Source organism: Tachysurus fulvidraco, chromosome 6 (genome assembly GCF_022655615.1).
Source record: "Tachysurus fulvidraco isolate hzauxx_2018 chromosome 6, HZAU_PFXX_2.0, whole genome shotgun sequence".
Taxonomy (NCBI): domain Eukaryota; kingdom Metazoa; phylum Chordata; class Actinopteri; order Siluriformes; family Bagridae; genus Tachysurus; species Tachysurus fulvidraco.
The window spans coordinates 31,563,642-31,576,336 of NC_062523.1; the positions used below are offsets into that span (position 1 = coordinate 31,563,642).

The 12,695-nt window shown below is 41.1% G+C and overlaps 2 protein-coding genes across 4 annotated transcripts; one reads left to right on the forward strand and one right to left on the reverse strand.

Moving 5' to 3' along the window:
* The first annotated feature begins 945 nt into the window (after positions 1-945).
* Positions 946-6,159, forward strand: LOC113642080 (myosin-9-like). Of its 2 annotated transcripts, none has more exons than XM_027145386.2 (12): positions 946-1,227; positions 1,456-1,533; positions 1,953-2,132; positions 2,569-2,661; positions 3,091-3,270; positions 3,473-3,565; positions 3,652-3,831; positions 4,312-4,395; positions 4,570-4,662; positions 4,751-4,876; positions 5,088-5,233; positions 5,340-6,159. In XM_027145386.2, exons 1-11 carry the CDS (start codon positions 1,099-1,101, stop codon positions 5,205-5,207), a joined length of 1,356 nt encoding a protein of 451 aa, XP_027001187.2. In that variant the 5' UTR covers positions 946-1,098; the 3' UTR covers positions 5,208-5,233; positions 5,340-6,159. The 2 variants fall into 2 exon arrangements, with proteins under 2 accessions (XP_027001187.2, XP_027001186.2); XM_027145385.2 differs by having other exon boundaries at positions 948-1,227; positions 5,088-5,180.
* A 1,104-nt stretch (positions 6,160-7,263) lies between these two features.
* On the reverse strand, positions 7,264-11,126 carry LOC125138312 (zinc finger protein 239-like). 2 transcript variants are annotated; one of them, XM_027145400.2, is made up of 4 exons: positions 10,950-11,126; positions 10,094-10,154; positions 9,789-9,939; positions 7,264-8,508 (listed from the first exon to the last, which is right to left on the reverse strand). In XM_027145400.2, exons 2-4 carry the CDS (start codon positions 10,142-10,144, stop codon positions 7,406-7,408), a joined length of 1,305 nt encoding a protein of 434 aa, XP_027001201.1. In that variant the 5' UTR covers positions 10,145-10,154; positions 10,950-11,126; the 3' UTR covers positions 7,264-7,405. The 2 variants fall into 2 exon arrangements, with proteins under 2 accessions (XP_027001201.1, XP_027001203.1); XM_027145402.2 differs by lacking the exon at positions 10,094-10,154 and having other exon boundaries at positions 10,950-11,125.
* Between the last annotated feature and the right edge of the window lie 1,569 nt (positions 11,127-12,695).

The window sequence follows — 12,695 nt, forward strand, 5'->3', positions numbered from 1 at the left end:
TTTAAACAAGTTTATTTGATTCCTCATTCAGTGTATTGAATGAATGCCGCAGGGAAAAATAATCGAAAATAAAAGTAGACCGCCCCCTAGTGGTGGTGTAGTGAATATTCACAGTGATGAGAGAGTGACAGTGTCAGTCAGAGTTTATTACCCACACATAAGTACTAACCCTAACCCTACAAGTACATATGTGTACTTTACAAGTACTTTATAAGTACAAAATCACTATATTACATTAAATTGTGGCCATTAAACCTCCTTTTTACGGAGAGAATGTGTGTGTGTTTGTGTGTGTGTGTGTGTGTGTGTGTGTGTGTGTGTGTGTGTGTGTGTGTGTGTGTGTGTGTGTGTGTGTGTGTGTGTGTGTGTGTGTAGTTCCTCACAGAGGGAGAGAGACAAACAGATCTGTAACATCAGAAGTTGCAGATGAATGTTCAGGCACATGAATAATAAAAAGTATTTTGTACATATTATGTCCTGGGGATGAAAAGGCACTCAATCAGTTGATAAAGAACTTTATAGACTTTTTAGTTGCTTTTACAAAATAAAAATAGACATTTAAAGTAAAGAATTTACAGACAGATTGTGTGTTGTTCAGTTATTTAAAATCAAATAAAAAAACAAGCATCTTGTAAGTTAATATAAAAACTGTTATTACAATTATTATTATTATTATTATTGTGCTTTATTTATTGTAACAATAATACATAATTAATTTTATAGTTGTTCCGTTTAGCCAATTAAATTATAATTGTATAATTAGTTTTATTAGGTAATCATTTTATATAATAATCAATAATAAAATACTAATCTTTTTTTTTTTTTTTTTTTTTTGCGCGCACACACACACACACACACACACACACACACACACACACACACACACACACACACACACACACACACACACACACACACACACTTCATCGTCCCATTCGATGGAACCTGAATCTGTTTCTAACTGAATTCGATGGAGTTCGTTGTGACGCGTTATGACCGAACACACTGCGGTAACCAGGCGACAGAAAAGCGGAGGATTTCTCACTATTCATCTGATCTTTCTAACTGAACGCGGGGTGTTTGAGCGAGTTGACAGTTATGACACCATATTGGATAAGTCTTGATTTGGCTACAGATCTTCTTCTGGCTGCAGCTGGACTTGCGGTCGCTGCTGCAGGATTTTATTATTTGGTGAAGAAGCTAAGAGATGGACAGAAAAGAGCGAAGGTGAGCGCTGGTCCTGAGGTCCTCACTGAGGTCCGCACTAATCACTACACAACTAGTTTCGGGGAAACTCGAGAAAAACAGCTGCTAGGGACCTTTTGGTTTAAGTCCTAGTCTTTTATAAACTGCTGACCAAGCTGGTGGAAATCTATAACAGTGTCTAGAGTTTACACAGAATTAATGTAACTAACAGAGAATAAAGTTATTGATGACATGGATGTGAACTTTCAGAGATATTTGGAGAAAAGACTGAGACAACTGGAGGAACTGATCTGTGAGATACAGAGAGAGAATAAGAGAGAAATTGAGGTGAGAAAAAAACCCCACATATAAATAATTATTTTCAAAATAAATTGAGTATCAATCAGTCAGAGTAACAGAAAAACTGTCTGTAGACTGAAACTGATGCTCACCTGTTTGGAGGCATGAACAGTGACATGATATTAAACAGACAGAGAAGATTTCATGTCCATCAATATCCCAACAATGATAATATTAGTGTTGAGGCATAAAGTTTAATATAACACCCTGCTGAATATAAACGAGTTATTTTCCCATGTGAGAATAAACACACAACATCCTGGTGCACTCACAGAGACTTGCATGAAGAAGGACAAATCAGGCTTAAACCTGTCCTTAGGACCAACAGCTGACTGATGTGTTTAATGATGGAAGAAAATGGAAATAATGATAATAAAAGTGCTGAATATTTCACACTTTTGTTGTAGATCCTGCAGACTGCTCTTGCTGAAGCTGAGAGTAAATATGAGAAGGTGATGAAGTCCCAAGTTCAGGTAGAGAACGAGAACTTGGACCTGATATTCAATATACATTTGCTGCAAGACACATTGCAGGACTACAAGAAAGAGCTTCATGCGGCATACAGGAAGTGCAGCATGTCACTGATGGTAAGGGAGAAAATCCTCACAGTTCCTTTATAAATAATGAGTGTGAGTTTTTTTCACCGTGACTCAATAATCTGATATAAAACATAGTTAATAATGTATAATAATAATTATAGTAAATATTAAAGTCCTGCAATCGAGTCATTATATAATGTGGAGTTGGGAATTACATTAGTTTGTCTCCTTACGCATAAACTTAAACACTCAGGGTCTCGAGTAGGAGACCATTTTTCAGCACATACAAGATTTTCATGATCCCAGATCTTTTGAGTAAATGTTCACAAGAAGGTTTTTGTGAATAAATCGATTCCTACAGGAAACAAAATAAAAAGTGTATTTCTAGTTTAAGATGCTGACCTTCTTTTTATTTACTATATGAATGTGTCTCAGTGAAGATGTGGAAAGTTTAAACCTCTTCTGCCCCATGGTTGTGTTTTAGGAGTACGAGCAGGAGAAGTTCACTCACAGTCTCTTACAGGCAAAGTTCAAGAAGATGGAGGGAACTTTGAAAAGGAACTTTGACTCTTTAAAAGTAAGTTCTGAGAAATCATCACTTCTATAAAAATATGCAAGAAAGTGGTTAAGGCGTTCAACTACTGATCAGAAGGTCATTGGTTCGAATCCCACAGCCACCAAGTTGCCCTTAACCCTCAATTGCACAGGTGTATAAACTGAAATAAGAAAAATGTAAGTCACTCGGGATAAGAGAGTCTGATAAATGCTGTAAATGTAAAAAAAATTACTTAAGATCTTTATTACATGTGGATTAAAGCGCTTAATCTCTGCTTGACTAAAACTGACATTATTTTGATTTTATTCCTTTTTTACTGAAGTGAAGAAAAGTTTGTATTGAAAGTAAAATCCTCAAAGCACTTCAAGCCGTTTTACCGAGTGACGAGATGAGTTTAAAAGTGTGTGAATGTGTGTAGAAGGAATTAAAGATCACGCTCTTTGGTTATAGTGCTTTAAGATCTTGTTGCCCAATATTGAGAAGAACTCTGAGAAGATGCTGGAAGCCAATGCTGAGCTACAGGAGGAAAACTTCCACCTGAAAGCTGACATCATCTTACTACAAGACAGAGTGAAGCAGAAGAAGAAAGATCTCAGCGAGGCGAACAGGACGTATAAAACGCTCAATATTGTAAGTGAGAAAATCCTTGCGTTAATAAGCAGATCATATAAAAATAATCTACTCAATGTTCCAAAATCTTTTGAGTAAATGTTCATTTAAAGGTTTTATAAATAATTTTTTTCCACGTATCTGGAAGTTAATGAAAGTCTCAGTGAAGATGTGAAAAGTAAGTAGTGAAGTTTACATCTTTTGATCCATGGTTGTGTTTTAGGAGCGTGAGCAGGAGAAGAAGGATCACAGTCTGCTGAAGTCAGAGTACCTAAAGATAATAAATACTATAGCACAAAACGAAGAGTCCGTAAGGGTAAGTTCTTCTGGTGTGTTTACATTTTGTCCCAAAAGTCTCCGAATGTGTATAGAAAGTAAATAAAGCCAACACTCTTTCTGTAGAAATTGCAGACTGCGGTAGCTGAAACTGAGACGAAATGTGAGCAGGTGATGGAGTCCAGCGCTGAGTTAGAGACAGATAACTCCTTACTGAGCGTCGACTTGGACATTCTGCATACCAGGGTGTGCAAGTTGAAGAATGTTCTCTATAAGAAACAATCCCAACATAAAAACAAAACTAATGTAAGTGAGAAAATCCTGCAACGAGCATTCATTCATTCATTCATTCATTCATTCATTCATTCATTCATCTTCTACCGCTTATCTGAACTTCTCGGGTCACGGGGAGCCTGTGCCTATCTCAGGCGTCATGCTCATTCACACACACACACACACACACACACACACACTACGGACAATTTTCCAGAGATGCCAATCAACCTACCATGCATGTCTTTGGACCGGGGGAGGAAACCGGAGTACCCGGAGGAAACCCCCGAGGCACGGGGAGAACATGCAAACTCCACACACACAAGGTGGAGGAGGGAATCGAACCCCCAACCCTGGAGGTGTGAGGTGAACGTGCTAACCAGCATCGATTTGTACAGTGTGTATCACAGTAAACTGGTTTAGAGACAAAGACAAAGAAGAAAAATTCACCCGAGTGTTAAATGTGTTGCACGACGCCTGAACCTTGCGATTTTCTCTCTTACTGTGTTTTAGGATTATCAAACGATACTGGAGCATTACAACCTCCTGAAATCTGCGTACAAAAAGATGGTAGAGAGCTGTGAGACGTTCACTCAGGTAAGTTTCACCTCTCATTAAACCAGGAACACTACAGGACCGCTATCGCCATTTTTAAACAAGATAAAATAAATGAAAAAAAAAGTCAGTGTCGTCTCAAATCCTTATTGTCCATTTAACTAAAATTCACTTAGCACAAAAAATGTAAAACTCTTTTCCATGACTGTGTTTTAGGAGAAGCAGCATGAGCAGGAAGCTCACAATATCCCGAGGACTCGATCTAATCAGCTAAAGGAGGTTTTTCCTATCAACAAGCAGTCGTTAAAGGTCAGATTTGGTTGTCACGGTTACCTGTAGTGTAGTCAGGACAGTCAGGTGTTTTAGTGACAAACAGCTTTGATTGTTTAACTTCCAGGAGATGGAGTGCACTGTTCAGCAGATATCTGACCTGACATCCAAGGTGATCACACTGCAAGCCACCAAACAGAAGCTGGAGGAAGAGCTCCGACATGCACGCTGGAGATGTCACACGTTAATGGCGGTAAGTGATAAAATCCCTGCATTAATAATTCTTAAAAATGACTTGTGATGTTTGTGCTGCACGATGAGCTACGAGTTATTGTTACTTAAACTAGAAATACAAATGTTTTATTTTGTTCATAATGTAAACAGGACGTACTGTACGTGTGTCGCTGCGGAAGGAAAAAGTAAACACTTGAGTTTTGACCTCTTTTTGCTTCATTCTGTTTTAGGAGAAAGAGCAAAAGATGGTGGCTGAAAAGTTCCAACAGCTGCAGTACAAAGAGATGAAGAAAAATTGTAAACGGTGTTATGAGTTACTAAAAGTACGTTGTTTTTCTTCTCATGACTGATGAAGCTCACCGTGTGTCAGTTACGGGTCAGAAACAGAAATACACTACCTCATTCACACGTGAATATTTAGGAGCAAACATTCAAGCTTCTACATTACGATCTGACTTACAGAATAAATCTTTATTTCACAGAAACATAACAAAGACGGATCTGAGGACCCCGAGGACCCATAAATACCTGGCAGTGGTGGAGTTTAACACTTAATACTTACTTACCAGACATAATGGTCTGTCTGGTTTCATGTAAAGCTTAGTGGTTGTGTCTGTGAGCTGCTGAATGCTGAACACTTTTCTAAATGTTGGACCATTTCCTGGTCAAAAATATAATGTTCTTTGTCATGGGTTTCAGTTGATGAACTATGGGAGCTTGAAGCTCCGGCTCTCAGGAGGGCTTTTGTGGTGTCAGTATGGATGGAGTAGCTTCTGGCTCATTACTACAGTTAGGTGCAGTTTTGTTGGATGGACCCATAAACCCCAAATACCTACCAGGGGTGGAGTTTAACACCTGATTAAATAGGTAGATTGAGGATGGCCTCAAACAGCAACGGTCAAACTATCTTGTGCCACAAGACACTCAAATCTCGCACATGACCACAGAATCCACAGTCACTTCCTGGACGGCGGAGACACATGGCACATGTAGCAGGGCATCCACCAACTTCACCTGCCTGTTACAGTGATGCCCAGGTGCTCTTTCTACCCACAGCTGATGTGAGGAGAACTATATGCAGAGTGCTGGACCAGACACCGTTCCTGAAAGAGTGCACAGAAAATGTGCTATACAGATGACTCAATGTAGATGTTGGGTATTAACAGTAAGTAGTACGTCACTGCTGTGATATGATTCCAGACTAGGTGTTAATCATACTGCCCCTGGTGGGGTAGGAAGGGAGAAGTGTGAACTGGCACTAACCCTAACAATACTCTCAAATAAACAAAGTTTTCGATTTGATTGACTCTGAACTCGTTTTATCTTCGATACAATAATTTTAACTTATTACATTGATTTGAATCAGCTTGAATTTTACTCGACAGAGCAGAAATTATATTAAACAATTTAATATTAGGGAGCACGGTGTCTTAGTGGTTAGCACGTTTGCCTCACACCTCCAGGGTTGGGGGTTCGATTCCCACCTCCACCTTATGTGTGTGGAGTTTGCATGTTCTCCCTGTGCCTCGGGGGTTTCCTCCGGGTACTCCGGTTTCCTCCCCCGGTCCAAAGACATGCATGGTAGGTTGATTGGTATCTCTGGAAAATTGTCCGTAGTGTGTGTGTGTGTGAGAATGTGTGTGTGCCCTGTGATGGGTTGGCACTCCGTCCAGGGTGTATCCTGCCTCGATGCCAATGAAAGTAGCCAATGAAAATTGCCACTGGGGCATTCTCATAGCTTCAAGCCGTGGCACTGTTCCCTCAGGAGGGAACTTAGTAATGTTTGAGATTCAGACACAAACACAAACACCTACCAGTTTGCATTTATATAGTTTATTTAGACCAAAACTGTGGCACTTTTCTGTGTTTACATATATTTTCAGTTTACAGGTTATTAAAGGTAACAAGCAAAGGTTAAATAATTAAAATTATTCTAATAACATTGAATTTTACCGAATGTCTAAATAAACAATTTTACAACATTGACATTTACAGCATTTGGCAGATGCCCTTAACCAGAGCGGGTTAGGGTTAGGGTTAGGGTAAGAGCCTTACATTCTCATTTTTATACAACTGAGAAATTGAGGGTTAAGGGCCTTGCATAGGGGCCCAACAGTGGGATCACAACCTTCTCATTGGTAGCCCAACACCTTCACCACTAGGGTACCATATCATTTAATCATATTTTCATTCATTCATTCATCTACCGCTTATCCGAACTTCTTGGGTCACAGGGTCATCGGGCATCGAGGCAGGATACACCCTGGACGGAGTGCCAACCCATCACAGGGCACACACACACACACACACACACACACTCTCACACACTCACACACTACGGACAATTTTCCAGAGATGCCAATCAACCTACCATGCATGTCTTTGGACCGGGGGAGGAAACCGGAGTACCCGGAGGAAACCCCCGAGGCACGTGGAGAACATGCAAACTCCACACACACAAGGCGGAGGTGGGAATCGAACCCCCGACCCTGGAGGTGTGAGGCGAACGTGCTAACCACTAAGCCACCATACTCACGTTTAATCATATTCAATTTGACAAATAATTCAAATAAGGTGAAGGTTCTGTGTTAGTGCACTTGTGGGTTTTGAACGTAAGCGAATAAGCGAAACTTTTGCCGCACCGCGAGCACTGATACGGCTTTTCTCCTGTGTGAACACGCTGGTGGACATGAAGGCTACTCTGCTGAGAGAAGTTCTTCCCACACTGCGAGCACTGATACGGTTTCTCTCCCGTGTGAATTCGCTGATGTCGCTGAAGGTGACTTTGATGATTAAAACACTTCTCACACTCTGTACAGTAATACGGCTTCTGTCCTGTGTGAATGCGCTGGTGTCGTTGAAAAGTACTCTGATGAGTAAAGCTCCTCCCACACTGTGAGCACTGATGTGGCTTCTCTCCGGTGTGAATGCGCTGATGGAGTTGAAGATTACTTTGAAGGGTAAAACTCTTCCCGCACTGTGAGCAGTGGTACGGCTTCTCCCCTGTGTGAATGCGCTGATGGACCTGGAGATTACTCTTCTGGGTGAAACGCTTTCCACACTCTGGGCACTGATACGGTTTCTCTCCGGTGTGAATGCGATGGTGAAGATGAAGATGGCTATGATGATTAAAGCTCTTCCCGCACTGTGTGCAGTGATACGGCTTCTCTCCTGTATGAGTTCGCTGGTGCTGCTGGAGATCACTCTTCTGAATAAAACCTTTCCCACACTGTGAGCAGCGATGCGGTTTCTCTCCTGTGTGAATGCGATGGTGTTTTCGGAGAGTACATTTTTGATTAAAACCCTTCCCACACTGTAAGCAGCGATACGGCTTCTCTCCTGCGTGACAGCACTGATGAACTCTCAGAGCACTTTGACTCGTAAATCTCCTTCCACACTCTGAGCAGTGGTACATCTCACTCTGCTTCTCTTTCCCAGAGCTGATGGACCTCAGAGCATCAGATGGAATGTGCTCATCACCACTGGTGTCACTTGTAGACACGTGAATCTCAGATTTAACCTCTCCTGATGTCTGCGATCTCACATACTCCTGGTAGTGGCAGCTCTGGACGTGTTTGTTCAGGTCAGTTTGAGACGTATAAGAAAGTGAACACAGGGAGCAGGAGAAGACTTGCGTCAGGCTGTTGTTGTCTTCAGGAGCGGTGACAGAGAAAAATAGATTAGAAATGCAACAAAATTATAAACTATGTTAAGGAACAACCACAATGTAAAGAAGGACTGCGATTCTATGAGGACTAATTGTTATAATAATTATTATTATTTCAATCATTTATATATTTATTTAGCAGTAATTAAGTGCAGGTGTAGTGCAGTGAACAGAACCACACTTAATTATGTAATGGCCTAGAAAGCTCAGTCAGGAAGCACGGGGATGCGAACAGACTGAAGCAGCTACATACAGCAGAGTCGGGACTGTGGCCGCTACACCAGACTGTATCTGCTACACCAGACGGTGGCTGCTACACCAGACTGTGGCGGCTACACCAGACTGTGGCCACTACACCAGACTGTATCTGCTACACCAGACGGTGGCTGCTACACCAGACTGTATCTGCTACGCCAGACTGTGGCGGCTACGCCAGACTGTGGCCGCTACGCCAGACTGTGGCCGCTACGCCAGACTGTGGCCGCTACACCAGATTGTATCTGCTACGCCAGACTGTGGCCGCTACACCAGATTGTATCTGCTACACCAGATGGTGGCTTCTACACCAGACTGTGGCTGCTACACCAGATGGTGGCTGCTACACCAGACTGTGGCTGCTACACCAGACGGTGGCTGCTACACCAGATGGTGGCTGCTACACCAGACGGTGGCTGCTACGCCAGACGGTGGCTGCTATGCCAGACGGTGGCTGCTACACCAGATTGTATCTGCCACACCAGATTGTATCTGCTACGCCAGACTGTGGCTGCTACACCAGATTGTATCTGCCACACCAGATTGTATCTGCTACACCAGACTGTGGCTGCTACACCAGACTGTGGCTGCTACACCAGACGGTGGCTGCTACACCAGACTGTGGCTGCTACGCCACACTGTCTGTGAACATCACTCATTTCAAGTTCATGGTCATGACTGTGACTCAGAAACTCTCATGGAGCACCAACACTGCTTCAGCGACAGGGAAAGCACAACCACACCTACACCATCTGTGGAAACTGCAGAATGCCAAACTGCCACAAAAACTGCTTGGGAAGTCATGGCCTAATGGTTAGAGAGTTTGACTCCTAACCCTAAGGTTGTGGGTTCTCGTCTCGGGCCAGCAATACCACGACTGAGGTGCCCTTGAACAAGGCACGCACACACACAAACCAACACCAACACACGCACACACAAACACACACACACACACACACACACACACACACACACACACACACACACAGAGAAAGGCTGGATGTCTTACAGAGATAATCTTCATTGTCAGCTTCTTCCTCTTTCATGCACAATTCAGGTCTGTTTCTGTGATCGTCTCCATGGTTGTAGATGTTCAGGTCCAGTGTCTCCTCCTTCTTCACACAGACATCTGTCCATCCCGATGTCCCTCCATCTGAAGTCTTTGTTTCCACATATTAAAAAAACAGTAACACTTATTCAGCAGTGTAGTAAAATACAAACACCTAAAGTACAAACACCTAAAGTACAAACACCTAACATTTAAATCGTTATTGTTTTCTGTCACAAATCCTGCTGAGAGTCTTTAAATTTTACCTGTGAGGAAACATCAGGAACCTGAGAGGAGGCATTTCTGACTGAACTCATTCTAACAGGTCTGAGAAGAGATCAACACTCATTATTAACACTACTGCTACAATAAACACAAATTATTATTAACACTGCTGTTACAATAAACACAAATTATTATTAACACTGCTGTTACAATAAACACCAATTATTATTAACACTGCTGTTACAATAAACACCAATTATTATTAACACTACTGTTACAATAAACACCAATTATTATTAACACTGCTGTTACAATAAACACCAATTATTATTAACACTACTGTTACCAACACTGATTATTATTAACACTACTGCTCTAATTAACACCAATTATTATTAACACTACTGTTACAATAAACACAAATTATTATTAACACTACTGTTACAATAAACACCAATTATTATTAACACTACTGTTACAATAAACACCAATTATTATTAACACTGCTGTTACAATAAACACCAATTATTATTAACACTACTGTTACCAACACTGATTATTATTAACACTACTGCTCTAATTAACACCAATTATTATTAACACTACTGTTACAATAAACACCAATTATTATTAACACTGCTGTTACAATAAACACCAATTATTATTAACACTACTGCTCTAATTAACACCAATTATTATTAACACTGCTATAATAAACACCAATTATTATTAACACTACTGTTACAATAAACACCAATTATTATTAACACTGCTGCTATAATAAACACCGACTATTAATGTAGTGTACATGACGTTATTCCCTTCCCTATCTAGGGCACTTAGTAAGTGAAGGCAGGTCGATTTGGAACACACCCACACGTCTTCTGTTTATCTTACCTGTCAGGGTTTTTAAGCAAATCGTTTTAATGCTCCAAACACAGACATAACGACGAGTATTTCTTTATTTCTGTATGAAGCGAAAAATTATTTAATGCGTTAATAAAAGCTTTGACAAGTAGCTCAGCTGCTCAGGATAAAAAAACAGCAGCCTCTTTTTGTTCTTCGGTGTTTTTTGGCGATTGTAGAAGCAGCTTCTGGGCGCGTTACCGCCACCAACTGGAGGTAAGGAAGAGAGTATTGTACTCATGGCTTGAAGAAAATGATCTAAAACTCTGAGAGATTCTGAGACTTTTCAATAACCCTGGTAAAGCCATAGCGATATACAGAGTGCTCCCAAGTCTGTACACTGTTCTCCAAGCCATTGTGACAGATCCTGCTGCTCAGTGGCTTTCAGCTGCAGTGATATAGATGACTTTACTCCAATGTGCCTTGTTATAGCTTACAACTACTGAAGGATGTCCAGGTTCTGCTCCTAAAACAATGTGGGTTTTTATAGATTATTGGAGTAGTTTCATGAGCAAGGCTGGAAAAGGGATAAGGCAGAAAACACACTACTCTCATTTCTTGCATCATAGCTTAGTCACAGAATAACACGTGTTTATTGTAACAGTAGTTTAAATAATATTTGGTGTTTATTACCAAAAACAGCATCCACAAGGAAAACAAGGCGACATCAGGAACAGTCTGAGGGCATTCGCAGTCCGTACTCTCCTGCATGGCATCCTAGTAGCCAATGTCCAGTCTCTAGAAAACAACCTCAATGACCTTAGGACCAGGGTTAAGGGACATTCTAGGCTGCAACCACCTCTACAGCAGAAACAGACCATGTCATCCAAGTTCTTCTAGGTTCACTGTATGGACATAATAACAGAGTCGGGGAGGTCAAGGGAAGGTGGATCGTGTCCGATTGTAAACAAAGGCTGTTGTGACAGCACAAGCAGTCGACCTCTTTCACGCTCCTTCCCACCCAACCTGGAACTTCTGATCATCAAATGTCACCCTTTCTTGCCCTTGGGAGTTCATATCACAGTCACTGACATTCAGGACACTGTTGTATGGGACCTGCATGAGCCTTTCATCCGCCAACTGACACAACGCCAAGAAGATACATGCATTGTGGTCGGGGACTTGCCAAATTTCCACCAGCACATCACCTGCACCATTAGAGGCAATATGGCACAATCGTGTCCACTGTGTGGGAAATCAGACCATGTCACTATCTTCCTCATACCTAGAGGGTTAGAGTTAGGGTTAGGCTAAGCTAGGCTAACAAAGGCTAAAACAATAAGTTCTGTGGATGGCCACGAATGTTTAAACATAAGGTGTTTTGTTCTATGTTTCTTAGCACTTCTAGATGATTTATCAGGAAGTTAAAGCTAAAATTCTGTTCTGTTGTCTCCTTGATCTCAAACCCAAATAACTTTTGAATTTAATAATTTGCTGTACCTTCTTGTTGACATTTTGGTCACATAAAAAATAAGACACGCTAAATGTTTGCTAAAGAAATCTGTGAGCTAGATTTAAGCTTACTCCCAGAAATAAATAGAAATAATCAATAACAATAATCTTTTCTATACCAACTATCATACAAAGATGTCCTGCATCTGGTCCAAGAGAAAAGCGCACTGTTCAATCCATTTAATGTAATAATGTTCAATCTAGCACAGTAATGACTTCCACCGTTGCATAATAGACACACGGTTATATTCATATACAAGAGTTAGCAAAGATTAAGGAAACCAA

Bases quoted from the DNA above. Each gene is read 5' to 3' on its own strand.
- LOC113642080 (XM_027145385.2), top strand. From the start codon at position 1,099: ATGACACCATATTGGATAAGTCTTGATTTGGCTACAGATCTTCTTCTG. The intron at 1,228-1,455 runs GTGAGCGCTGGT...GTGAACTTTCAG, and splicing joins ATGGACAGAAAAGAGCGAAG to AGATATTTGGAGAAAAGACT. The intron at 5,181-5,339 runs GTACGTTGTTTT...TTTATTTCACAG, and splicing joins GGTGTTATGAGTTACTAAAA to AAACATAACAAAGACGGATC.
- LOC125138312 (XM_027145400.2), bottom strand. From the start codon at position 10,144: ATGAGTTCAGTCAGAAATGCCTCCTCTCAGGTTCCTGATGTTTCCTCA. The intron at 9,940-10,093 runs GTAAAATTTAAA...GTGGAAACAAAG, and splicing joins TTCCTGATGTTTCCTCACAG to ACTTCAGATGGAGGGACATC. The intron at 8,509-9,788 runs GTAAGACATCCA...CCGCTCCTGAAG, and splicing joins TGACAATGAAGATTATCTCT to ACAACAACAGCCTGACGCAA.